Below are 24,377 nucleotides of genomic sequence, written 5' to 3'. Positions count from 1 at the left end.
GGGTTTTTGTTTTGTTCTTAATATGTAGAGTCTGTTTAGAACTGAAATCCTCTATGTTTATAAAGGTATTTTTCTGAAATAAAAAATACAAGTCTATATTTCTTTATTTCTCATAATAAGGTAAGAACCCCAGAAACATTTTGGTTGAGTTTTTGTTATTATCTTAATGCTGATATGACTCACTCCTGTCCTCACTGTGAATTAACATGGGTTCGATATTCTCCCCATGAAGATGATAGCATTGATAGCAACCTCTCTGATCAACAACAGGAACGGCCGATTGGCATTGAAGATCTCCAGACTGGGCCTCAGTGACCGCCCCATCACCATCACCATTGATGCCGCAGCAGCCTCACTACCTTCCTCGTTCACCTGCCAACCAGAGGATCGCATGTCAGTTAGAGCTCAACACAGCCAACACCCTGTCCTCGTCAAACACTCCCAGGATAGGGACAGCACAGGATTAGATATAGCATAAAGCTCTCCTTACACTGTCTCCCGATCCATTGAATACTCCCAGGATAGGGACAGCAGAGTTAGTTACAGTGTAAAGCTCCCTGTACACTGTCCCCATCAAACACTGACAAGCACAGGGCCAGTTATAGACTAAAGCTGCCACTACACTGTCTTCCTGCTTTCCTCTAAACCCCCCGCAAACCCCCCCCTCCCCCCCCCCCCCCTCCCCCCGCCAATAACCAAACACTCCCAGGACAGGGGCAGCATGGTATTAGATACAGATTAAAGTTCTCTTTACACTGCTCCCCATCAATCACTTCCACGACAAGGACAGCACAGGTTTAGATACAGAGGTTTATGTGTGCCATTTGAATTCTAACCGTAAGAGTGAAAATTTACTTATTTGGGAAAACTACTGAGGAATATAATGAAAATGGAGCAGGAACTCAAACAACACAGGCAGAAAATTCACGCTGTTATCATGCGTCCATATCGTTTCCCACCAGTATTGTTTTTGGTTCTTGTTCTACCAAAGACCGACAATCAAACACTATACAACTGTCCTCTTGAACTCCTGTATGTGTTGGATCGTACCTCCAAGAAAGCTTTATGGAATGCATCAGACACATAAACGTTATCATGGATTCCTTCAATTAGCCCTGAGAGGAAGAGGAAAATGAGTTATTTCAAAGCCAACCTCAGCTCCCTGCTTACAGAGTCGGAGGAGCAGCCACAAATTGAAGGCAGTACTCTCTCTAATGCCTCCTTAAACTTGCTCACTGTGGCCATTTGAGTGTGTTAGAGTCAATGTTAGCCATAAATACACCTTGTAGGGCAGGATGTGCCATCAGTTTGGCTACTCATACAATCTCTACAGTGTGGAAGCAGACCATTCAGGCCATCAAGTCGACACCGACCCTCCAGACAGCATCCCACACAGACCCAGCCCCATCCCCTTTCCCTGTATTTCCCATGGCTAATCCACCTAACCTGCACATCTCTGGACACTGCAGGCAATATGGACAATTTTAGCATGGCCAGTCTGCCTAGCCTGCACATTTTTGGACTGTGGGAGGAAACCGGAGCACCTGGAGGAAATCCACACAGACACAGGGAGAATGCGCAAACTCTACACAGATAGTTACCCTCGGGTGGAATCGAACCTGGGTCCCTGGCACTGTGAGGCAGCAGTGCTAACTGCCCTACTCCTGGAAGGGCTTTTGCTGACATGGAGTAGTGGGATTTGGAGAACTGGGGCTGACCGTTTGCCAGCATACAGGGCAGTTACAGAGACGAGGAAGTGGCACAGCCACCCGCCCTTCCCGAGCCCCAATCCCAGTCAACAGTTTGCTGACCATATCCTTCCCCTCCCATGACCTCCCCTGAGTTATTTGTCTGGTAGCGTGATCAGCAGTGGAACGTACTGCCAACACAACAGGCCAGCCAATGAATGTGGGTCAATGACTACAGTGAGGCTTATTCAAGGCCAATTGGAAGAGATTAGCAGCAGAGGCAGCTTCCCACTTGTGGTCAGTCAGGGCAGCTAAGGCTCGAGGCTGGCTTTGGGGCGTCCAATTTCACCCAGGATCAGTTGTAACCACAGAATTCCCTGCTTCGGTGGTGGCCTGTGGACATTTTGTTTTTGGATTTCAAACTTCTGGATGTTGAACAGAGAGCAACTCAAAATGGAAATGTTTTTGTCCTCTCTTCCCTGAGTGATCAGGTTTCACCTTCTGTCGCTGGGAGCTCGACCTTGCTGTCCTTATGGGATGGTCAGTCTATCCTTTGTTCGCTAAATTGGTCAGTTTAAGTCACTGTCATCCGACTAATCTTCACACAGTGTAGGGTCATGATCCCATTTTGATGCCCCCTACCCATCCCCAATGTTAGGGTCAAACCCAAAACAACATGATCCCCCTACTCGCCATTGCCCCACCTTAGAAACCATTGGTGGCGTTGACGGTGATGTCAGGTTGATAATGCAGAATAGCAGAGGGACCAAATAGCCAGGCAGCATTGCGGGTGTGGCAGGAATGGCAGTGCAAGATAGAGGGGGAGGGAGGGAGAGAGAAAGAGAGAGATGTGATGGAGGGTTGGCTGGGTTGAGTGTAGGGTGCAAGCAGGGACAGGAATGTTGCAGCCCTATGAAAAGTTGCCATCAAACCTGGCAAGTTGGCTCTCTCTGGGCTGAAGACATCATTCAGGCCCAAATGCTTCAGCTTCTCGGTGAGACTGAAAGAGTCCTCAACTCGGAAGCGGGGCAATGAGAGATCCACGTCCAATGGGTTCAGCTGCCTCAGCCACTCCACGATCTTCTCGTGCGTCAGGTGATTCTCGACGTTACTCAGGGTCCCATCTGCCAGCGGGAGGATCAGCACCATGGAGACATCGTCGCCTTTGTACGGGAGCTCAATCACCTTCACTCCATCCTTGGTGAACTTGCCAAAACGGAACGAGCCCTGTTGCTGCATCATCGGGACTTTGCAGGTACTTCTGTCTGTTTTCTCAAACTCCCTTTTCGATGTCATCTCCTTCTCAAACATGGACTTCCATAGTCCCTGCCCAAACAGGTTTTAAATGTTCAATCATTTCCTTTTGCATAAGGCTTTGTATCTATAATGCTCCTGCTTCAGAGACAAAAACCAAAACAAAACACAGAGAATGCTGTGCTGGAGAAACTCAGCAGGTCCGGTGATATCTGTGGGGGGAGAAATGGGGTTAAAATTTCAAGTCCACTATGACTCTTCTTCAGCGCTGGAAGGGGCTGGAAATTGATGGTTTTTACATTGTTGACAGAGGGAGAAGTAGGGGGCGACATGTGGAACAAATCATGAGGGTACCCAGAACAATGGGAGCAATTATGGTGGTAAAGGTGAGATGGAAATGTAAAATGTATACAAAAGTTATGAATTGCAGAAAATGGGTCTGCTCTGCTGTGAACAAGATTGACCAGATGCGGGGACAGTGGTGGGGTTGGGGTGAGGGGTTTGGTGGTAGGGGGCTGGTGTGGAGATGGATGTAGGTAAAATTGAGGAGAAAGGTGTACGGTCTTTGAAGGTGTACAGCTCAATGTTGAGTCCTAGAAGCTTTAAAGTGTCTAAGTGGAAAGTGAGTATTGTCCTTCCAGCTTGCATAGTGTTTACAAAAACAAAGTTGATGGAAAAGCTCAGCAGGTCTGGCAGCATCTGTGAAGGAGAAAACATAGTTAACGTTTCAGGTCCGGTGACCCTTCCTCAGAGCATGTTTACTTGGAACGCTGTAGGTTGGCAATGTTAGCACAAGAGCAAAATGGTTCATTGAAATAGCAAACTATGGAGTCAAAGTTCCACAAAACAAACTCCCAGTCTCTATTTGGTCTCACTATGACAAGATGTGAGACTGAGTCACGATGAGCAAAGTGAATGTTTATTTTTTTCAAAATTCTTATGTGGAATGTGGGTGCAACTGGAAATGTCTGCCTTCGTCGACCCTTCTTAATTGCCTTTGTTCTGAGTGGCTTACTAGCCCATTTCAGAGGGCATTCAAGAGCCAAGCACGTTGCTGTGGGTCTGGAAGCACTTGAAGGGCAAACAGACTCTTCAAGGTTGGCAGATTTCTTTCCCTTAATGACATTAATGAATCTCATGGGTTTTTACTAAATGGCCACCAATAGTAAAACCAGCTTTAAATTCCAGATTTCGTTAATTTAGTTTAAACATTGCTCTCTTGGGATTTGAAACCAGGTCCCTTAAAGCGGAGACCATTGACATGGTAATCTAGTGATGTTACCACTACACTAGCATTTCATACTCAGTCAACACAAGAGGTTTCAAAGAACGCCTGAAAGAAAAGAGGTAAGGGAGATGATGGGGAGGGATAGAGAGGCTTTGGGATGCAATTCCGGAGTTTAGGTTGCAAGGAACTGAAATTGAGTGGGTGAGAGGACAGATTTAGAAAAGTGACCATGTCCTGGAGGTTTGTTTGGAGACTAGAGAAGGTCACAGGGAAAGAGGTCAGTGAATGGAAAACTTCATTCTAAATCAGGAATGCTTGATGCCAAGTACAGTGCCCTGTGCAGTGTGCCTCACCTGAGGTCAGCAAAGAGCAGGAGCCAGATGTTCCCAGATGTGTAGGCAAAGCAGACAATTAGTTCACTGAGCAAGGGAGTTCCAGGCACAGCACTGACCCTCCTCCATCCACTCTGACTGAGTTGCTGCCCTTCAAAACCAGGGAATAAATCTGAACCTCTCTGTTGTGGAGAGCATTATATTCAGTCAGCCCATAATTCAACAGCAAAACCAAGCTCCAACCCAGGCTTGAATTTTTTTCTCGTCTTTATTTGTTCATGTGATCGGGGCCAACATGTACTACCCATCCATAATTGCCCAGAGGCAGCTACATTGCAGTGGGCCTGGAGTCACATGTAGGCCAGACGGCGTAAGGATGACAGGCTTCCTCCCTTAAAGGGCGTCGATGAACCATATGAGTTTTTACATCATTTAGCAGTGGTTAAATGGTCACCATTCGAGTTGTACTTTTTTTAAAGAAATTCAGATTTTGTCTTCTTTTCATTGAATTCACATTTGATTGACCATCTGCCCAGGCAAAATTCTAGCTGTGGTACAGGATTGGTAATCCAGTGACATTACTGCTGCTACATTGCCTCATCTGCCTTGTCCCTACTTTTGCTCTTGGTAGTCTCCCCATTGACAGAGATCTCTAGAGATGAGGATTGGTGGGCACAGTTACCCCCAAGGTGTTGTTCCCTTCTCCAAACCGGGAGACCAACCCTTCCCAACTAAATAAGAACAAATGATGTGTGTCTGAGCCCAGATCGCTGTAATGGGGAAGTCCCCAGCATCCCTCAAGGTGACACAGTTAACGTAGTGACCCTCCATCACTTCCTCATCCAGGAATCATTATTATTAGCTCTTAAATACCTGGCAGCAATCAACCTTGGGTGTTTGTGAACCTACCTTAAAATAGATTGCATTAACAATAACCAGGGTAGTGTAGGGTGTTATGGCATCAGGAGGGATAACATCTCTGATGAGTCCCTCAGTCTTGTTGGCCACCCAAGAGTTGATGACCTTTCTGGCTAACTTTGATTTCTCCTGTTAAAGAAAGACTCGTCATTATGTTGACCTAGTTAGTAACTGAGGACATCTCAAAGCCACACAATAAATCAACTAGACATCATTGTTCAACAGCAAGAAATATTACAATTAATCACTGCACAGTAAAATCCCAGAAGCGGAATGAGAAAACAACCAGAAAATCAGAATGTTTAAATGACTATGGTTGCTGGACAAATTTCGATCTGACACTGGAAGAAAAATGCTACACAATAGTGCCATCGAAATTTACTGTTTACGTAATGATCCAGAAAGGAAGTGGTTCAACAACCCTTCTGAAAGATGACGCTACCAACAATGCAGGCAGAGCGTGCGGTCTTTCATTAGTACTGACCCTCCGACAGTGCGGTGCTCCCTCAGTACTGACCCTCCGACAGTGCAGCACTCCCTCAGCACAGATCCTCCAACAGAGCGGCCCTCCCTCAGTACTGACCCTCCGACAGTGCAGCACTGCATCGGCACAGCAGTGGAATTTCAATCGAGATTTTGTGTTGAAATCCCTGGAGTGGGCCTTGAATGTTTGAGTGATTTTTGAGGCATTCCCTATGAGACCATTCTTAGATGGTTGGAGTCTGCATTGATTATTTAAAAATTTCTTAGAGAGTTATCCCAATCGGTTAGCAAAAAATTAGTGGAGTCAGTGATGTTACCCGGGCAGTTCCCTCACTTCCGTCTCTCTTGCCAGCTCTTCTTCTCCCTCCAATCTGCTGCCCTTTTTCTCCCTCCATCAATCTCTCCCTTTTTTCTCCCCTGTAACTCCCTCTTCCCTCCATCCCTGCCCTCCCACATCTTCCGAATCTGTCATCGTCCATCACCCCTTACCCTCCCTCCCCTTCTCCTGAACCCCTCACCTTGAAGTTGACAGGGATAAGCTTGGCTCTGTATACAGCCTCGCTGATGTTCTGGAATGTTTGGTTGTAGGTTATCGACTTCTCACCAAAGAGCCGATTTGCTGAAACCAGCTCCGAAGACTTGTTGGCTTTCCGGTATAGTCGGCAGTTGAGCTTAGCGAAGAAGTAGTGTACTTGATCTGATGTCTTCTCTGTGATGGTGTCAAATTTAAAGACCTGCAGATAGGGGGAAGGAGGGAATGGAAAAAAGATAAGATTGGAACAGTTGTATATCATTCTTCAGACTGCACTGTGGGGGACATCAGCTTGCAAACTACTGTCATTCTTCACCTCAGCATATTCTTGACCACATTCCTTGTGTATGGAAGTGTTTACCCCCTCGTCAGGGTGAGGAGAGGTTGGAATTTGGGGCCAGGTACCTCTCCTGACCATAACAGGGGAGACTGAACCACTCCAAGCCTCCCTCACTAGCCATTACTGACTTCATTCAGGCTTCCACGAGGGGCAGGGTGATTGGCAAGAGTGTCTCTTGGGTCGGGAGGGGGATTCGGGAGTCTGGGAGAAACGTAGATGCAGATTCATGTCTGTGACAGATTTGGGCATGGCCAAGACTGGGTACAAGATTGGGAGCAAACAGGGTCAGATTTGTTTGTCATCAACATTCCCCCTCACTACCATCAACCCCCTACAATTGTAGATGGCTAGAACCTGATTGAAACGTGACTTGGGATGACAGTCCCAATCTTCCCAGGAGCCACCAATCCTCTTGGTCAAGAGACCACTGTGTACCTGGAATTCCGGGTTCAGATTTGGCCCCTGCACCTCAGGAAGGTGATATTGGCCTTAGAGGGGGATGTGCAGCACAGATTTTGCAGAATGATCCTGGAATTGAAAGGGTTAAATTCTCAGGACAGATTGCAGAAACTCCACTTGGATTGCCTCGCATTGGGAATATTTTGGTGTGGGGGTGGTTTCTGACTGAGGAGTTGAAAATGAAGAAAGGCTGAAGGTGATTGTATCAACTGAGCAAAACAGTGCCCTCTGTTGAAGAAGTCGAGAACAAGGAGCAGAATCTTCAACTTGGAGCAAGGCTGTCCAGAGTTGATGTCAAGAAATACTTCTTCACTTGAAAGGGAGTGGCAATCTGGAACTGCCTCCCCAAGAGAAACCTCCTGTTGTTGAGGTTGGGGAGTTGTGTTGGGTGGGGTGGGGGGGTGGGGAGGTCAACTGAACATTCTAACACTGAGCTCAAAAGTATTTTGAAACAAGGGAATTGAGGTTTATGGAACAATGGTAGGAGATGGAGTTCATATACAGAGCAGCCAGAATCAAATTGAATGGTGGAACAGGCTCAAGGGGCTGAATGGCCTCATTGTTTAGAAGGATTCTGAAGAATAGTTATATTAATTGAAATGTTAATTTTTGTTTCTCATTCCAGACATGTTAGTTTCTCCAGCACTTCCTTATTTATGTCTCAGTACTGATCCTCCAACAGTGCCACGTGCCCTCAGTTTCTGAATGGTCTGTTTCTCTTTGTTCATTGTCTCAGGGTAACTATGGCCCATTGTGATGGTGTAAATCCTGTTTTGCACCCCTCCACAACTTTTTGCTCCATTTCTAACACTGCTTATTTCTCCGAGGTTGTCACAGTACACACCTCCATTAGCTGCTGCAGGGTGTCACCGCAGGCTCCCAGTTTCGTCATGGCAAAAGCTGTGGAGATGCTCAGGGGCGACAGGAAGATGTTCTCCCCATTGGTCTTCGAGGTGGCCAGTTGTTTGTAAAACTCGAAGGCGAATTTGCTGTTAGCCCTGGACAGCTCCCAGACCCGAGGGTTGGTGTTCTCTGGGATGCCCTTGGCTTTTGGCTGTGTGGCTTTATCTGCTGTCTGAGCCACCTGGGATTTCTTATCTGGTGTACGATACACGCACATGGGCTGCCCTGGGATGTCCTTGAGTTTGGTGTTACAGTGGGACAGATTGTTATCACTGGAAGGGGTAGGATCTATCCCCGCCACGAGCGCTGCATAAAGGAACAAGGCGAAGTGTCTCATCCTGAAAGAAGTGGATCAACAACGGAGGTTAGTGCATGGTTATAACAAGTTAACAAGAGAACAGAACCGAGAAATATAAAACAGGCAGTAATACTGATGAGCAATATTGGTATTGGCACAGTGGCTCAGTGGTTAGTACACGGTGCCAGGAACGCGGGTTCGATTCCACCCTTGGGCAACTGTCTGTGTGGAGTTTGCACATTCTCCCCGTGTCTGTGTGAGTTTCCTCTGTGTGCTCCGGTTTCCTCCCACAGTCCAAAAGATGTGCAGGTTAAGGTGGATTGCTCATACTAAATTGCCCATAGTGTCCAGGGATGTGCAGGCTTAGCAGTTTATGGGAAATGTGGGGTTACAGGGATAGGTTTGGGGGAATGGTGTTGTCTGGGTGGGATGCTTTTCGGAGGGTTGGTGTGGGCTTGATGGACCTGTTCCCACACTGTAGGGATTCTGCGATGAAACACGAGTGACGATTCATGCATATGTAAACGTGAAGTCACCATAGTCCCGCTAGAGAGAAACAACTAGTTCTGATTTAACCTGACAGACACCACATCTCAGGTAAGGGGGAGGTCGAGAAGGAAGGGCCTTCACAGTAACCTCAGTCAGCATGGGAACACGTACTGCCAGCTAACTGAGTAAGCAACTCTCTCATGAATGATGAATATGGAGCAATTGAGCATTAGGAAGAGGAAAACATTACGTACACATGAGAGTGATGGATAAGAGATAACATAAAGAGATTAGGAACAAAGTAAAAACATAAGCAATTAAGAAAGCAAAATAAATCAAGAACATTAAATTATTAAGGACCACAAAAAATTAGAAACATATTTGACAGACAGACCAACACAAAAGGAAGGCTGTGAAGGGAATAGGTCCTGGGAGCAACAGGATGACCCCACAGATTATGGTAGAGAGATGGTAGAAACATTAAACTGGATAAGAATAGGTTAACATGACATTGAATGACAAGATGAGAACTGAAATAAATGTATCTAAATGTCGCTTTTTGCAGTGGAGAGTGGCGCCGGGAGGATGTGGGGTTGGGGCGGAGAGGCAGTTGGGAGGGTAGGTGAGTGTTATTTGAGTGCTTCCCTCGAGGCCAGCGGGTCCTTTTTGCAGCAGAGAGCGGCGCGAGCCGGGCAGACGTTAGGTCAGGGCAGAGAGGCAGTTGGGAAGGTAAGTGAGTGCTATTTAAGTACTTAACTCAAAGCCAGCAGGTCCTTTTTGCAGCGGAGTGCTATTTAAGTAGGTGTGTTCTCAGCCCCAGGTCCTACACGGTAGGACCTCCCTCCCACCCTGGTCCTCTAACCTAATTAAGAGTCCACAGACTCACAGCAAACACACAAGGGCTGAGGGAAGTGCCTGGTGAGTAAAGTGCGAGTTTTCGGTGAAGAGGCTCAGTGAGGAGATTACGCCACTGTTGAAGAGGGTGAAGACATGACTGCCAAGCTGATTTCTGTGTGCTGCATGCATGATGTGGGAGGTCAGGGACACTGATGATGTTTCTGGCTCCTATAGCTGTGGTAAGTGTGTACACATTCAGCTTCTGAAGGAGGTTGTTGCAGCACTGAAGAAAGAACTAGAAGACCTCAGGCTCATCTGAGAGAATGAGAATTTTCTGGACTGGACCTTCAGCAAGGTCACTACACCGAGGATACCTGAAGAGAGAAGGGGGATGTCGATGACAAAGGAAGACATGAATGAAGTACAAGTGACCCCAGGGGAAGCACCTATTGTAAACAGGCTGACTGTCTTGGAAGCTGCCGAGACAGATGACACTGCCAGTTCGAGAGGTGGACAGGTCTGCGAGTCCAAAATTGCTGCAGAGGCAGAGCTGAGAAGTCAGACATCGCGGAGAGCTGTGGTAATAGGGGACTCCATTGTGAGAGGGACTGACAGGGGTTTCTGCGGCAACAGGCAAGATTTGAGGATGGTGTGTTGCCTTCCTGGTGCCAGGATCCAGGACGTCACTGATAGAGTGCAGAGAATCCTCGAGGGTGAAGGTGAAGACCCATAGGTGGTGGTGCATGTCGGCACTAATGACGTCGGGAAGAAAAGGAGGAGCATTCTACAGCGGGACTTCAGAGAACTCGGAAGAAGGCTGAAAAGCAGGACTTCCAGGGTGGTTATCTCTGGTTTGCTTCCAGTTCCTCGGGCTGGAGAGGGCAGGAACAGAGAGATAATGGACCTGAACGTGTGGCTGAGGGACTGGTGTCGGAAGCAAGGATTTAAATTCTTGGATCACTGGGGTATGTTTTGGGGTAAGAATAAATTGTACAGGAGGAACGTTTTGCATCTTAATAATCAGGGGACCAGCTTTCTGGCAGGCAGGTTTCCCACTGCAACACGGGTGTGTTTAAACTAAGTAATGGGGGGGAGGGGACAAACTGGAAATTTAAGAATGAAGTTAAAGGGAAAGTGAGAATAAGAGAGGTTAAGAAGGACAACAGAATCAACAGAGCAGAAAACTCAAGAAGGGATCGTACAGAATGGCCAAGTGAAATAGGGATTGATAGGAAGGGTGAGGGGGGAAACAAATTAAAAATATTATATATGAATGCACGAAGCATAAGAAATAAGGTGGATGAGCTTGAGACTCAGTTGGAAGTTGGCCAGTACGATGTTGTGGGGATAACTGAGACGTGGCTTAAAGTGGACAGGACCTGGGAAATGAATATTCAAAGCTATACGTGCTACCGAAAGGACAGACTGGTGGGCAGAGGGGGTGGGGTAGTCCTGTTGGTGAGGAATGATATTCGGTCCCTTGCGAGGAGGGACATAGAGTCAGGAGATGTAGAGTCAGTATGGATAGAGCTGAGAAATTCTAAGGGTAGAAAGACCCTAATGGGAGTTATCTACAGGCCCCCAAACAGTAGTCAGGAGGTAGGGTGCAGGTTGAATCAAGAGTTGAAATTGGCCTGTCACAAAGGTATCACTACAGTTGTTATGGGAGATTTCAACATGTGGGTAGACTGGGAGAATCAGGATGGTACTGGATCCCAAGAAAGGGAGTTTGTAGAGTGCCTCCGAGATGGATTCTTAGAACAGCTCGTACTGGAACCTACCAGGGAGGAGGCAATTCTGGATCTGGTGTTGTGCAATGAACCGGATTTGATCAGGGACCTCAAAGTAAAGGAGCCATTAGGAGGTAGTGACCATAATATGATAAGTTTTAATCTGCAGTTTGAGAGGGAGAAGGGAGAATCGGATGTGTCAGTATTGCAGTTGAATAAAGGGAACTATGGAACTATGAGGGAGGAGCTGGCCAAAGTTCAGTGGTACAGTACCCTAGCAGGGATGGCAGTGGAACAACAATGGCAGGTATTTCTGGATATAATGCAGAAGGTGCAGGATCAGTTCATACCAAAGAGGAAGAAAGATCCTAAGGGGAGGCGGGGGCAGCCATGGCTGATGAGGGAAGTTAAGGACTGTATAAAAATAAAAGAGAAGTATAACATAGCAAAGATGAGTGGGAAGCTTTTAAAGAGCAACAGCGGATAACTAAAAAGGCAATACACAGAGAAAAAATGAGGTATGAAGGAAAACTACCCAAAAATATAAAGGAGGATAGTAAAAGCTTTTTTAGGTATGTGAAAAGAAAAAAAAATGGTTATGACTAAAATTGGGCCCTTGAAGTCAGAAACGGGTGAATTTATTATGGGGAACAAGGAAATGGCAGATGAGTTGAATAGGTACTTTAGATCTGTCTTCACTAGGGAAGACACAAGCATTCTCCCAGATACAATAGTGGCTGAAGGACTGAGGGTAATGGACGAACTGAAGGGTATTTATAGTAGTCAGGAAATGGTGTTGGATAGACTGTTAGGTCTGAAGGCTGATAAGTCCCCGGGACCTGATGGCCTGCATCCCAGGGTACTTAAGGAGGTGGCTCTAGAAATTGTGGACACATTGGTAATTATTTTCCAAGGTTCTATAGATTCAGGATCAGTTCCTGCGGATTGGAGGGTGGCAAGTGTTGTCCCACTTTTCAAGAAAGGAGGGAGAGAGAAAACGGGAAATTACAGATTGGTTAGCCTGAGGTCAGTGGTGGGAAAGATGCTGGAGTCAATTATAAAAGATGAAATTACGACTCATTTGGATAGCAGTAACAGAATAGGTCAGAGTTAGCATGGATTTATGAAGGGGAAATTGTGCTTGACTAATCTTCTGGAATTTTTTGAGGATGTATCTATGAAGATGGATAAGGGAGAGCCAGTGGATGTACTGTACCTGGACTTTCGGAAAGCCTTTGATAAAGTCCCGCATAGGAGATTGGTGAACAAAATTAGGGCACTTGGTATTGGGGGCAAAATACTGAGTTGGATTGAAAATTGGCTGGCTGACAGGAAGCAAAGAGTAGTGATAAACGGGTCCCTTTCAGAATGGCAGGCAGTGACCAGTGGGGTACCACAAGGTTCGGTGCTGGGATCGCAGCTGTTTACGATATATATTAATGATATACACGAAGGCATTAGAAGTAATATTAGCAAATTTGCTGATGACACAAAGTTGGGTAGCAGTGTGAAATGTGAGGAGGATTTTATTAGAATACAGGGTGACTTGGACAGGCTAGGTGAGTGGACAGATGCATGGCAGATGCTGTCTAATGTGGATAAATGTGTGGTTATACACTTTGGTGGCAAGAGCAGGAAGGCAGATTACTATCTCAATGGAGTCAGGTTAGGTAAAGGGGAAGCACAATGAGATCTAGGTGTTCTTGTACATCAGTCAATGAAAGCAAGCATGCAGGTACAGCAGGTAATGAAGAAAGCTAATAGCATGCTGGCCTTCATCACAAGAGGAATTGAGTATAGGAGCAAAGAGGTCCTTCTGCAGCTGTCCAGGGCCCTGGTGAGACCGCACCTGGAGTATTGTGTGCAGTTTTGGTCTCCCAATTTGAGGAAGGACATTCTTGCTATTGAGGGAGTGCAGTGTAGGTTCACAAGGTCAATTCCCGGAATGGTGGGACTATCATATGTTGAAAGATGGGAGTGACTGGGCTTGTATACTCTTGAGTTTAGAAGGATGCGAGGGGATCTGATTGAGATGTATAAGATTATTAAGGGATTGGACACTGTGGAGGCAGGAAGCATGTTTCTGCTGATGGGTGAGTCCAGGACCAGAGGACACAGTTTAAAAATAAGGGGTACGCCATTTAGAACAGAGTTGAGGAAAAACTTCTTCACCCAGAGAGTGGTGGATGTATGGAATGCTCTGCCCCAGAAGGCAGTGGAGGCCAACTCTCTGGATGCTTTCAAGAAAGAGATAGACCGAGCTCTTAAAGATAGTGGAATCAAGGGTTATGGGGATAAGGCAGGAACAGGATACTGATTGTGGACGATCAGCCATGATCATAATGATTGGTGGTTCTGGCTCGAAGGGCCAATGGCCTACTCCAGCACCTATTGTCTATTGTCTATTGTCTATGTCTAACGTTAGAAAAATGATCTATTGAATAAACTAATCAAACTCATAAAGGATATAATTCCTGGTCCAGATGGATTGCATCCACAGATGTTCAAGGAATCCAAGGAAGAGAGTCTGGAAGTTTCACTCTTCCTGATATTTAACAATTTGTTTGAAAGAGGTTCTCTGCCTGACCTTGACAAGATCTAAAGCAATTCCTAAATTTAAGGAGGGTAAACAGAACATGTCCAGTGAATTATAGACTAAACAGCTGTCAGCTGTGGTGAAAAAACAAAACAGAATCCTTACTGAAGAAGAGAATAAAAGGCCATCTAGAAATGAGAAATATGAGCAACCTTACTGAAGTGTCATAGTCACACAATTTTCGTGATGTACAGCACAGAACAAAGGCCCTTCAGCCTATTGCATTTACTTCGGTCAAAAACAACCACCTCACTATTCTGATCAGAGATAATGGGAACTGCAGATGCTGGAGAATCCAAGATAACAAAGTGTGGAGCTGGATGAACACAGCAGGCCAAGCAGCATCTTAGGAGCACAAAAGCTGATGTTTCGGACCTAGAAGGGTCTAGGCCCGAAACATCAGCTTTTGTGCTCCTAAGATGCTGCTTGGCCTGCTGTGTTCATCCAGCCCCACACTTCGTTATCACGTCATTATTCTGATCCCATGTTCTAGCACTTGGCCCATAGCCCTGTAAGTTCACATCTAAATACTTCTTCAATGTTCTGAGGGTTTCTCTCTCCATCATGCTTACGGCCAGTGAGTTCCAGATTCCCGCCACCCTCTGAGTGAAAACTCTTTTTCTCACATCTCTTCTAAGCCTCCTGTACCTTACCTTAAATCTAAAGCCCCAGTCATTGTTCCCTCTATCAAGGGGAAAGTTTTATTCCTGTATACCCTATATATACTCCTCGTAATTATACACCTCTGAAACATGCCCCCTCTCAATCTCCACTGCTCCGAGGAAAACAATCCCAATCTGTCCAATCTTTCTTCATCACTGAATCACTCCAGCCCATGCAGCATCCTGGTCAATCTCCTCTGTGCCCTCTCCAGTGCAGTCTCATCCCTTCTACAGTATGGAGTCCGGAATTGCACACCATACTGCAGTTGTGGCCTGACCAATGCTTTATACAGCTCTAGTATAACCGCCCTGCTCTTAAACTCTATGCATCAGCTAAAAAAGGCTGTTATATCCCATAATCCCTTTTTAACCACTTTATCTGCCCATCCTTATACATTTAAGGGACTGGTGACCATCCACATCAGGGTTCCTCTGATCCTCGGCGCTTCCCAGGGTCCTACTGCCCATGTATTCCCTTGCCTTGTTTGTCCTGCACAAATGTATCACCCCACTTTTATCCAGATTAAGTTCCATTTACCATTGATCAGGCCACCTGACCAGCCCTTCTATATCCTTCTGTAATCTAAAGTTACCCTCCTCACTATTTACTACCCCACCAATATTTGTGTCATCTGTGAACTTACTGAACAACCCAATGCATTCAAGTCTAAGTCATTGATGTAAACCATGAACAGCAAGAGACTCAACGCTGACTCCTGTGGGACCCCACTGGACACAGACATACAGTCCTAAAAACGCCTCTCATTCATCATCTTCTGTTCCCTCACACTCAGCTAATTGTGGATCCAATTTGTCAAATTTCTTTGCATCCCATGGGCTCTTACTTTCGCATGTGGGACCTTGCCAAAAGCCTTACTGAAATCCAAGTAAACAACATCAAAGCGTTGCCCTCATCTACTCACCAGGTCACCTCTTTGAAAACATCAATCAAGTTGGTCAGACATGACCTCCCCCTTAACAAAATCATGCTGACTCTTCTTGATTAATTCCTGCCTCTTTTCAAATACAGACTAATTTTGTCCCTCAGAATTGTGTCCCAATAGTTTCCCTACCATTGAGGTTGGATTGAGTAACCTGTAGTTTCCGGTTTAACCCTTACTCCCTTCTTGAATAATGGTACTATATTAGCTGTCTTCCAGTCCTCTGGAATGTCTCCTGTGGCCAGAGAGGAATTGAAATTTTTGCAAGTGCCCCTACTCTTTCCTTCCTTGCCTTGCTCAGCTGAACTGCATCTTCCGAAGCCAAAGAACTGCTCAAAAGCTCTTCTGGTTGCCCTGCTATAGGAAGGATATTACAAATTTAGAAAGGGTGCAGAAAAGATTAATAATGCTGTTACTGGGACTGGAGGCTTTGCGTTATAACGAGAGGTTGGATAGGCTTCTTTCACTCGTGTAGGAGGTTGAGGGGTGACCTTATAGAGGTTTATAAAATCAGGAGGGGGCATAGATAAGATGAAAAACTAAGGCCTTTTTCCCCTGGGTAGGGGAGTCCGAAACCAGAGGACATAGGTTTAAGGTGAGAGTTGAAGTTTTAAAGGAACTTGAGGGACAACTTTTTCACATGGAGGGTGGCACATATATGGAATGAGCCACCAGAGGAGGTAGTAGAGATGGGTACAATTATATCATTTAAAAGACATTAGGAAAGGAATATGGATAGGTAAGGTTTAGAGGGATATGGGCCAAATGCAAGCAAATGGGACAGGTTTAGTTTGGGAAATTTGGTCAGCATAGACAAGTTGGACCAACGTGTTTATTTCCATGCATGGGAGTATATGGGAATTATTCAGAGTCTGAAAGGCAGGAAGTGGTCCAAAATGAATAGTGCTGGGAACACTGCTTTCACCATCTACACTTCTAACTCAGAAGTCAAAAACACAAGTTATAAACTTAGGTCGAACAAAAAATTAGGATGGTCAATACTGAGGAGGATTCAACAAATGACAGAAGGATATTAATAAACTAGCGCATTGGGCAAATAATTGGAAATTAAGTTGAACACAGATAAATACCAGGTTGTCCATTTTGTGAAAAGAATAAGAAAGTCACTTGTCATTTGGAACATGCGAGTGTATGTGGGAGGATGAAGAGATCTCTGATCAATATAATCAGTAAAAGTTGTCCCCCAGGTTAGCAAGGCCATGAAATAGAAAAGGAAGCTATGTGGTTGTTTCTAGAGGCATAGAATTGATTAGTTAGTATTCAACCTTGGTTACACCACACTTAGTGAGCAACTGGAAAAGAAAATAGTTTACTACCTTTGATTACAAAGGGATTTGCAGTTTAAGAAAATTTACTAGAATTGTATAGTGCTATTGTGAGCCTGCAACCTGGAGCCCTGTGTAGAATTTTGATCTCCTCACATAATACAGGATACATTAACCTTTCAGATCTACTGGGATTTGCTGCCCTCAGGCCAGGGGAGGGTTCAGAGGCCTGAGCCAGAAGCAGCCCACGGGCTTGTGATTCTGTCCTTACCCTGGAGTGAGGGCTGCAGTGAGTATAAGGAGGCCCTGCAATAAAGAGGGCATGGCATCTGGACAGGGGCAGGTCTGGGGTTTCCCACAAGGAAGGGTCAGCAAACCTAGCCAGAGGGTGGAGTTGGGAAAGGTATCTGAAGGGATGGACATTTTGGAGGCCAGGCTATGAGGCACGATGCCGGGATCACGTCTTGGGAAAGTGTATCGATGGACAAAGGCCATCCCCATTCCCTCCAGAATACTACACCGACTCATGCTCTTTCTCCAAACTTGTTCAAAATGCAGCCTCCTCACTTTTGGCCACTTTCCACTGCACGGCAATGTTATAGCAATGGGCATGCATCAAGGGTATTAAGTGGGCATGATTTTGCCATATAAGGCCCTCACTAAGCCTAAGGCGGGTGAACTAGTGGGCACTTTAACCATCCCTCACCCCCACCAACTGGGTGATGTGGGCTGGGTTGAGGATGGGGCTGACAACACTTACCTGACCACCCAACCTAGAGCACCAGTGAAAACACACCCTGCAAGGCAGCGGAACAAAAAAAAATCCAGCCTCAAAGGAACAAGCAGATTGCGCCTCAAAGTACCCAGTCAGGGGGATAGAGTTGGCAGTTTGGGAGTGGGATTTGTGTCCGGAAAAATGGCTTGGGGCTTCCCAGAGCTAAAGTTAGAGGAAGTCTCTGCTCACCCATCCTTAGATATGGGACAAACAGTGTCTGCTGGAAAACGACAAGCAAGGCTGGAGTGAGGTGAATGGAGGGCCGAAGGCTCTGGGGTTGAGAATTTGAAACCAGCACGGAACAGAATTGCTTCCAAGAATGGGCGCAGGGGTGAAATTGGGTTTGGTGGTGGGGGGCGGGGGGGGTGGTTAAGGGGGAGGCTGTGTGTTCAGTGCAGTGCAAAGAAGGGCGTTAGAGAGCTCCTTAAATGTGATTGGGACCCTGGGAGTAGGAAGGCCAAATGAGATGGGATGGCCAAGGCAGTGAACCAGGACTGGCATCGACATGGAGTGGGAGGTTTGTCAGGGTCAAGAGGGCAGTTAACTTCACGTAAGAGAGTAGTGCGCAAAAGTAAAGCACTTGGGATTGAGGGCAGCGTATTGGTATGGATAGAAAATTAGTTAGAAGACAGAAAACAAAGAGCAGGAATAAAATGGGACTTTCTCTAGGCAGTGGCTAGTAGAGTACTGCAGTTTTAGGAACAAAGACGGAAATTGCTGGAAAAGCTCAGCATCTGTGGAGCGACATTAAGGCTAACTTATTGGGTTGAGTGACCCTTCCTCAGAACACAGTACTCAGTAGTAGGAACTGACTAAGGGAGGGAAATGTTCAATGAGACTGAGGTATTCTGGTACACCAGGTCATTGAAATTCAGTGTTCAATTGCAGCAGGCAGTGAGGAAGGCATACTGTATGTTAGCCTTCACAGCAAGAGGATTCAACACAGGAACAAAGATGTCTTGCTTCAATTACATGGGACAACTGTACACAGTTTTGGTCTCCTTATCGGAGGATGGATGTTCTTACCATAGAGGGAGTGCAGTGAAGATTTAACAAATTGAAACCTGGGATGGCAGGACTGATGTATGAGGAGTGATTGGAGTTGAGAAGAATGAGGGCAGAATCTCACAGAAATCTATAAAATTCTAAAAAGGAATAGATAGGTTAGGCACAGGAAGAATCTTCCCAATGGTGAGGGAGTCCAGAACCAGGGGTCATTGTTTAAGGATAAACCTATTAGGACTCAGCTGAGGAGAAATGTCTTCACCGAGAGAGTGGCGAGCCTGTGGAATTCACTGCGACAGAAAGTGGTTGAGGCCAAAATGTTATGTGTTTTTAAGAAGGGGGTAAACATAACTCTTGTGACTGAAGTGATCAAGGGACATGGATGTCTCAAAGTGCTTTACAGTCAATGAAGTACGTTTCAGATTGCAGAGGGAAGAAGTGACATGCATTTGAAGCTTTTCTTCAGGGCAGAAGTGCAAGAATGCAAAATCACAAAGGGAAACAACAATTTATACTGTGTAAGATAGAGGATGTGGGGTGAGATCCTAAATGAGTACTTTGCATTGGTATTCAGCCAGGAAAAGGATGAGGAGGATAATGAGAATAGTGTGAAGCATACTAATACGGTAGGGCATTTTGAGATCAAGAAAGAAGTGGTGTTGGATCCCTTGAAGAGCACTAATGTGGATAAGTCCCCAGGGCCTGATTGTATCTACTCCAGATTATTGAGTGAGGCAAAAGAGGAGATTGCTGGGGCCTTGAGCAAGATCTTTGTATCCTTGCTAGGCTCCGAAGAGGTTCCAGAGGACTGGTGAGTAGCTAATGTCGATTCTCTGCTCAAGAAGAGAAATAGGGATAATCTGGGAAACTATAGACTGGTGAGTCTCACATCAGTGATTGAAAAGCTATTGAAGAGAATTCTTAGGGACAGTGTTTACCTACATTTGGAAAAGCATGACCAAGTTAGGGACAGACAGCATGACTTTGTACAGGGCAGGTCATGTCTTACTGACTTGATTAAATTTTTCGAGGAGATGATGAAGGTGTTCGATGAGGGGAGAGCAGTGGATGTTGTTTACATGGATTTTAGTAAGGCTTTCAACAAAGTTCCTCATGGCAGACTCAACCAGAAGACTAAAATGCATGGGATCCATGGTGACTTGGCCACATGGATTCAGAATTGACTTGCCCAGAGAAGGCAGAGGGTCGTGGTGAAAGGGTGTTTTTCAGGCTGGAGGTCTGTGACCAGTGGTATTCTCCAGGTATCCGTACTGGGACCTCTGCTGTTTGTAACAGATATAAATGACTTGGGTGAAAATGTGGATGGGTGGGTTGGTAAGTTTGCAGACGATACAAAGATTGGTGGAGTTGTGGATAGTGTAGAAAGTTATCAAACAACACAGCGGGATATAGATCAGTTGCAGATGTGAACAGAGAAATGGCAGGTAGAGTTTAATCCGTGTCAGTTTGAGGTGCTTCACGTCCGGAGATCAAATGTTAAGAAAAGCATACAGTTAATGGCAGGACCTTGAACAGCATTGACGTACAGGGGGATCTTGGGGTTCAAGTCCATAGCTCCCTGCAAGTGGCCACACAAGTAGGATGGTAAAGGAGGTGTTTGGCATGCTTGCCTCTATTGGTCGGGGACTTGAGTACAAGGGTCAGGTTGTCATGTTGCAGCTTCATAAGACTTTGGCTAGGCCACACTTAGAGTATTGTGTTCAGTTCTGGTCGCCATATTATAGGAAGGGTGTGGAAGCTTTGGTGAGGGTGCAGAAGTGGTTTACCAGGATGTTGCCTGGATTAGAGGGCGTGAGCTACAAGGAGAGGCTAGAAAAACTCGGGTTGTTTTCTGTTGAGTGGCGGAGACTGAGGGCAGACTTAATAGGAGTTTATAAAATGAAGAGATGCTAGGTAGGGTTGACGGTCAGAATCTTATTGCCAGAGTTGAAATGTCTAATGCTAGGGCATGCATTTAAGGTTAAAGGGGGAAAGTTTTTGTTACACAGAGAGCGGTATGAGTCTAGAACGCACTGCCTATGGAGGTGGTGGAGGCAGATACAATAGGGGCATTTATAGGACTCTAAATTAAGCACATGAATAAGCAAGGAATGGAGGGTTATAGACCAAGGGCAGGCAGAAGGGATTAGTTTACTTTGGTATCATGTTTGGCGCAGCATCATGGGCCAAAGGGCCTGTTCCTGTGCTGTACAGTTCTACCTTCTAAGAAAAGAGTGTGATGATCGATTGGCTTTGATTGCAACCAATCAACAAACTTAATTTCCAATTATTTTCCCAATGCGCCAGTTTATTAATATCCTTCTGTAATTTGTTGAATCCTCCTCAGTATTGACCATCCTAATTTTTTTGGAACGGATTGCAATATAAAGTGCTTCTCAGGCTCTTGAGCAGATTGTAGCAAGTTTTCCCGTGATAAAAAAAACCATGGGGCAGTAGTCTCCCCCCACCTATTCCCTCCCCTGGCCTCCAATTTGTCAGTAGCTGTGCAGCGTCACTCGGGGAGTATAGGTAATGCATCACAGCAGCCCAGTCCTGAGTCACCAAGGGATCCAGGCCATAGATGAGTGAGTGCGGGATGGGACGGACTCTGTCAGAGGGTCAGCTGTGCTTCGGGTGTGAGGTTTGGCAGGGTGTGAGGAGCTAGAACAAAGGGATGACTCTAAGTGGGACCCCCACTCTCTGATGCCAAGACCATTAATCAAGCACCAGATACCTTGGAATGGGGGACAAAACCCCCACTACCTCCCCTCCCCTACCATAGAAATATAGAAGAGAGGAGCAGGAGGACGCCATTCGGCCCTTCGAGCCTGCTCCGCCATTCTTCACAATCATGGCTGATCATCCAACTGATCATGCTTCCTCCCCATAACCTTTGATCCCATTCGTCCCAAGGGCTATATCTAGTTGCCTCTTGAATACATTCAATGTTTTGGCATCAACTACTTCCTGTGGTAACGTGCCTTTGGCAGAAAAATCCATCATGGTTTCCTCTTTGGTCTCCCCATCTAGTGTCAGCCTTACCTGTTGAAGGTTGGCTCCTGGCTGTGGGGACAGTGAGGCTCAGGATGAGTGGACATCAATTGTCTTCCCACCTCAGCCCTAACTGGGGCTGAGGTGGGAAGGAAGCTATTACCACCTGGTGCTCAGCCTCCTCATTAAATGCCCCTCCAATGTCACATTGGAGTGTGTACGGGGGGAACTACTGATTGTGGATCAAGAATTCTGAATGTGACTCCTCCTGCCGTGGGTGAAGCCTCCACACGAGGGCAGCATAAGCACTGGACTGGCTCAGTGGAAGCAGGACTGTATAGGCTGAAGGAAGGCTGTATTGGGGAGGGAGGGCAGGAAGGGGTGTGGGGATAAGCAGAAGTGCAATGTCATATCCTTCCTGATGCTGTACTGAGGAGCAGCCACATTTCATCTGTGACTGCTGTAGCTGCATCTCAACCTTCATAAAATAAGGTTTCTCCACAGACCGCCTTATCACTGACTCAAAATTAATCTGCAACTTCCAGGAAATTCCATATGCAGCCCAGAATGAGCTTATACTATTCAAAATCTGAATGTGTAACCAGGGTTTGTAGAAGCTGAGGAGTATAAAGGAATGTCACGCATGCTCAAAGGAGTGAGGAAGCATCGACCATCTTCTGTTCTGAGCACTGGTGGTAAATCCAATTCCTGGCAGCTATTCACAAGGCAGTACCTGCTTGAGAAGTGAGCGGCAAGTATTGTGCTCATGGCTTCTCCTTCCCCCGTGGAGATACAGACGAGAGAAGCAAAAGACCATTCTTCCTGCCCCAGGCTTAAAAGGAACGAGGGTCAACCAGTGAGGCCATCACCAGCCAAACCAATCCCGCCCTGGTCCAATCCCCACTTGATCCCTTCCTCCACAATCCCCTCCATTCCTGATCCGCACTTGAATTGATCCCTTCATTTGGGATCAATTCTTCATTCAGTTCCTTCCTCTGCGCTCCCCATTCCTCACTCAGTCCCTTCTGCTCAGGACCCTTCTTCAATCGATCCCTTATCCTCACTCGAACCCTTTCCCTATGATTCCTTTTGAAGTCAGTGCTGCCCCCACTCAATCCAGTTTCACACAAACCTTCCCTTTGTAATCCTTCCTTCAGTTAAATCCAGCCTCACTCAATGGAGTCCTCACCCGATCCCCTTCTGGATCATCCCTTTTTATTTTTCACCTGATCCTGTCCTTGCACAATCTTCTCTTTGCTGAATGCTTTCCTCCATGATTCCTTCCAGAACTGGATCCATTGTCACAGGGTCACTGGAAACGAGATCCAGAGCGGGTTTGATTCCCTGGATGTCAGCTGGTTGGCCTTGGAGGAGTGGACAAGACTGAGGCTCAAGCTGCTGTTGTCCCACCTCAGTCTGTGGTTGCTAACCCAAGAGGGGTTGGCATTGTATCTGAGCCAGAGGCACTGATCTATCGGAGATCTTCCAATATACATTGCCACTGGAAGATTCACAATTATATTCAGGATTAGGTTAGATTTCCTGATTTCCTTTGCATTATAAAATCAAGATTCAGCCACATACCTGCAAAAGCTCTCTCCAATCTCACTCCTCCAATAATGTTTCAAACAAATCGGTCCTGGAATTTAGCAAAAAAAAAAGCCCAGAAAAGAGTGCTCGAGACTAGGGTCAGTGATTGTGAGACTGCTGTAGAGACACTGCCCAAGGTACAAGAACTGTGTAAATAACAACATCCAATGGCAGCCTCAGTTGAATCCAAAACAAACTCCTCTCCACTGCACTTAACCCTTAGCACCTGCTCCTTTGATCTTTCCTGTCCTCCTACAATCAGCTTGATAGGTAAATGGGGGAAGGAACAGGCTTACCAACTTGGCAAAACAGTAAGCCGGGAGGGTAGGTAACAAGGAGAGGAGGGTCAGACCGTGCAGTGACAACTCAGTCAGAAAATTGTGGAGTTATTCCTATTCTAGAGCATAAACTGAGCTGAAATGCCAGTGTAACACTGACTGAGTGCCGCACTTTCAGAGGGTCAGTACTGAGGGACTGCTGCACTGTTGGAGGGTCAGTACTGAGGGACTGCTTACACTGTCAGAGGGTCAGTACTGAGGGAGTGCTGCACCAACAGAGGATCAGTGCTGAGGGACTGCTGCACTGTCAGAGGGTCAGTACTGAGGGAGTGCTGCACTATCAGAGGGGCAGTACTGAAGGAATCTATCTGATACTGTTGTTCTAACGGTCAGTTAGAGCAATGATCCTTCCCCATTCATTGGTTCACAACTCCACATTCAAACATCTCCAATGGCACTCATGGTACAGGAGCTGCTCAGTTCACTGTGGACAGTGCCTCATAATTACTCCTTAACCTAGATTGCCAGGTCAATTATTGATTGTTGGGCCTTGCTATACTCAAATTGGTGCCCTCTTTCCTACATTACACGACTAACTATACTTTAAAAAAGTGTTCGCCCAGCTCAGGGTGTCGACTGAAACCAGATTTTGGAAATGCAATGTTATCGTGTGTGCCACAATGTGCCACCCCACGGCATCTCACAGAGTCTGCTCACAGTTAGACCTCAACCTGCAACCTTCTGCTAGCAAACATATTGGTC

General features: G+C 46.2%; 1 protein-coding gene across 1 annotated transcript; it reads right to left on the bottom strand.

Annotated features, from left to right (window-relative positions):
• Positions 1-86: 86 nt before the first annotated feature.
• Positions 87-23,470, bottom strand: serpinc1 (serpin peptidase inhibitor, clade C (antithrombin), member 1). Its single transcript, XM_048538689.2, has 7 exons — positions 23,332-23,470; positions 8,079-8,475; positions 6,422-6,637; positions 5,412-5,549; positions 2,621-3,014; positions 1,051-1,115; positions 87-372 (listed from the first exon to the last, which is right to left on the bottom strand). The coding sequence occupies exons 2-7, from the start codon at positions 8,472-8,474 to the stop codon at positions 202-204; spliced, it is 1,380 nt and encodes a 459-aa protein (XP_048394646.1). The 5' UTR covers position 8,475; positions 23,332-23,470; the 3' UTR covers positions 87-201.
• Positions 23,471-24,377: the final 907 nt, after the last annotated feature.

The sequence above is a fragment of the Stegostoma tigrinum genome, unplaced genomic scaffold (genome assembly GCF_030684315.1).
Source record: "Stegostoma tigrinum isolate sSteTig4 unplaced genomic scaffold, sSteTig4.hap1 scaffold_301, whole genome shotgun sequence".
Lineage (NCBI taxonomy): Eukaryota > Metazoa > Chordata > Chondrichthyes > Orectolobiformes > Stegostomatidae > Stegostoma > Stegostoma tigrinum.
The sequence above is the reverse complement of the archived record's forward strand: the minus strand, read 5'-3'. Positions and strand labels throughout refer to the sequence as shown.

Bases quoted from the DNA above. Each gene is read 5' to 3' on its own strand.
- serpinc1 (XM_048538689.2), bottom strand. From the start codon at position 8,474: ATGAGACACTTCGCCTTGTTCCTTTATGCAGCGCTCGTGGCGGGGATA. The intron at 5,550-6,421 runs GTGAGGGGTTCA...TTTCTTTAACAG, and splicing joins TTATCCCTGTCAACTTCAAG to GAGAAATCAAAGTTAGCCAG. The intron at 373-1,050 runs GTACGATCCAAC...TCTGGTTGGCAG, and splicing joins TCCATAAAGCTTTCTTGGAG to GTGAACGAGGAAGGTAGTGA.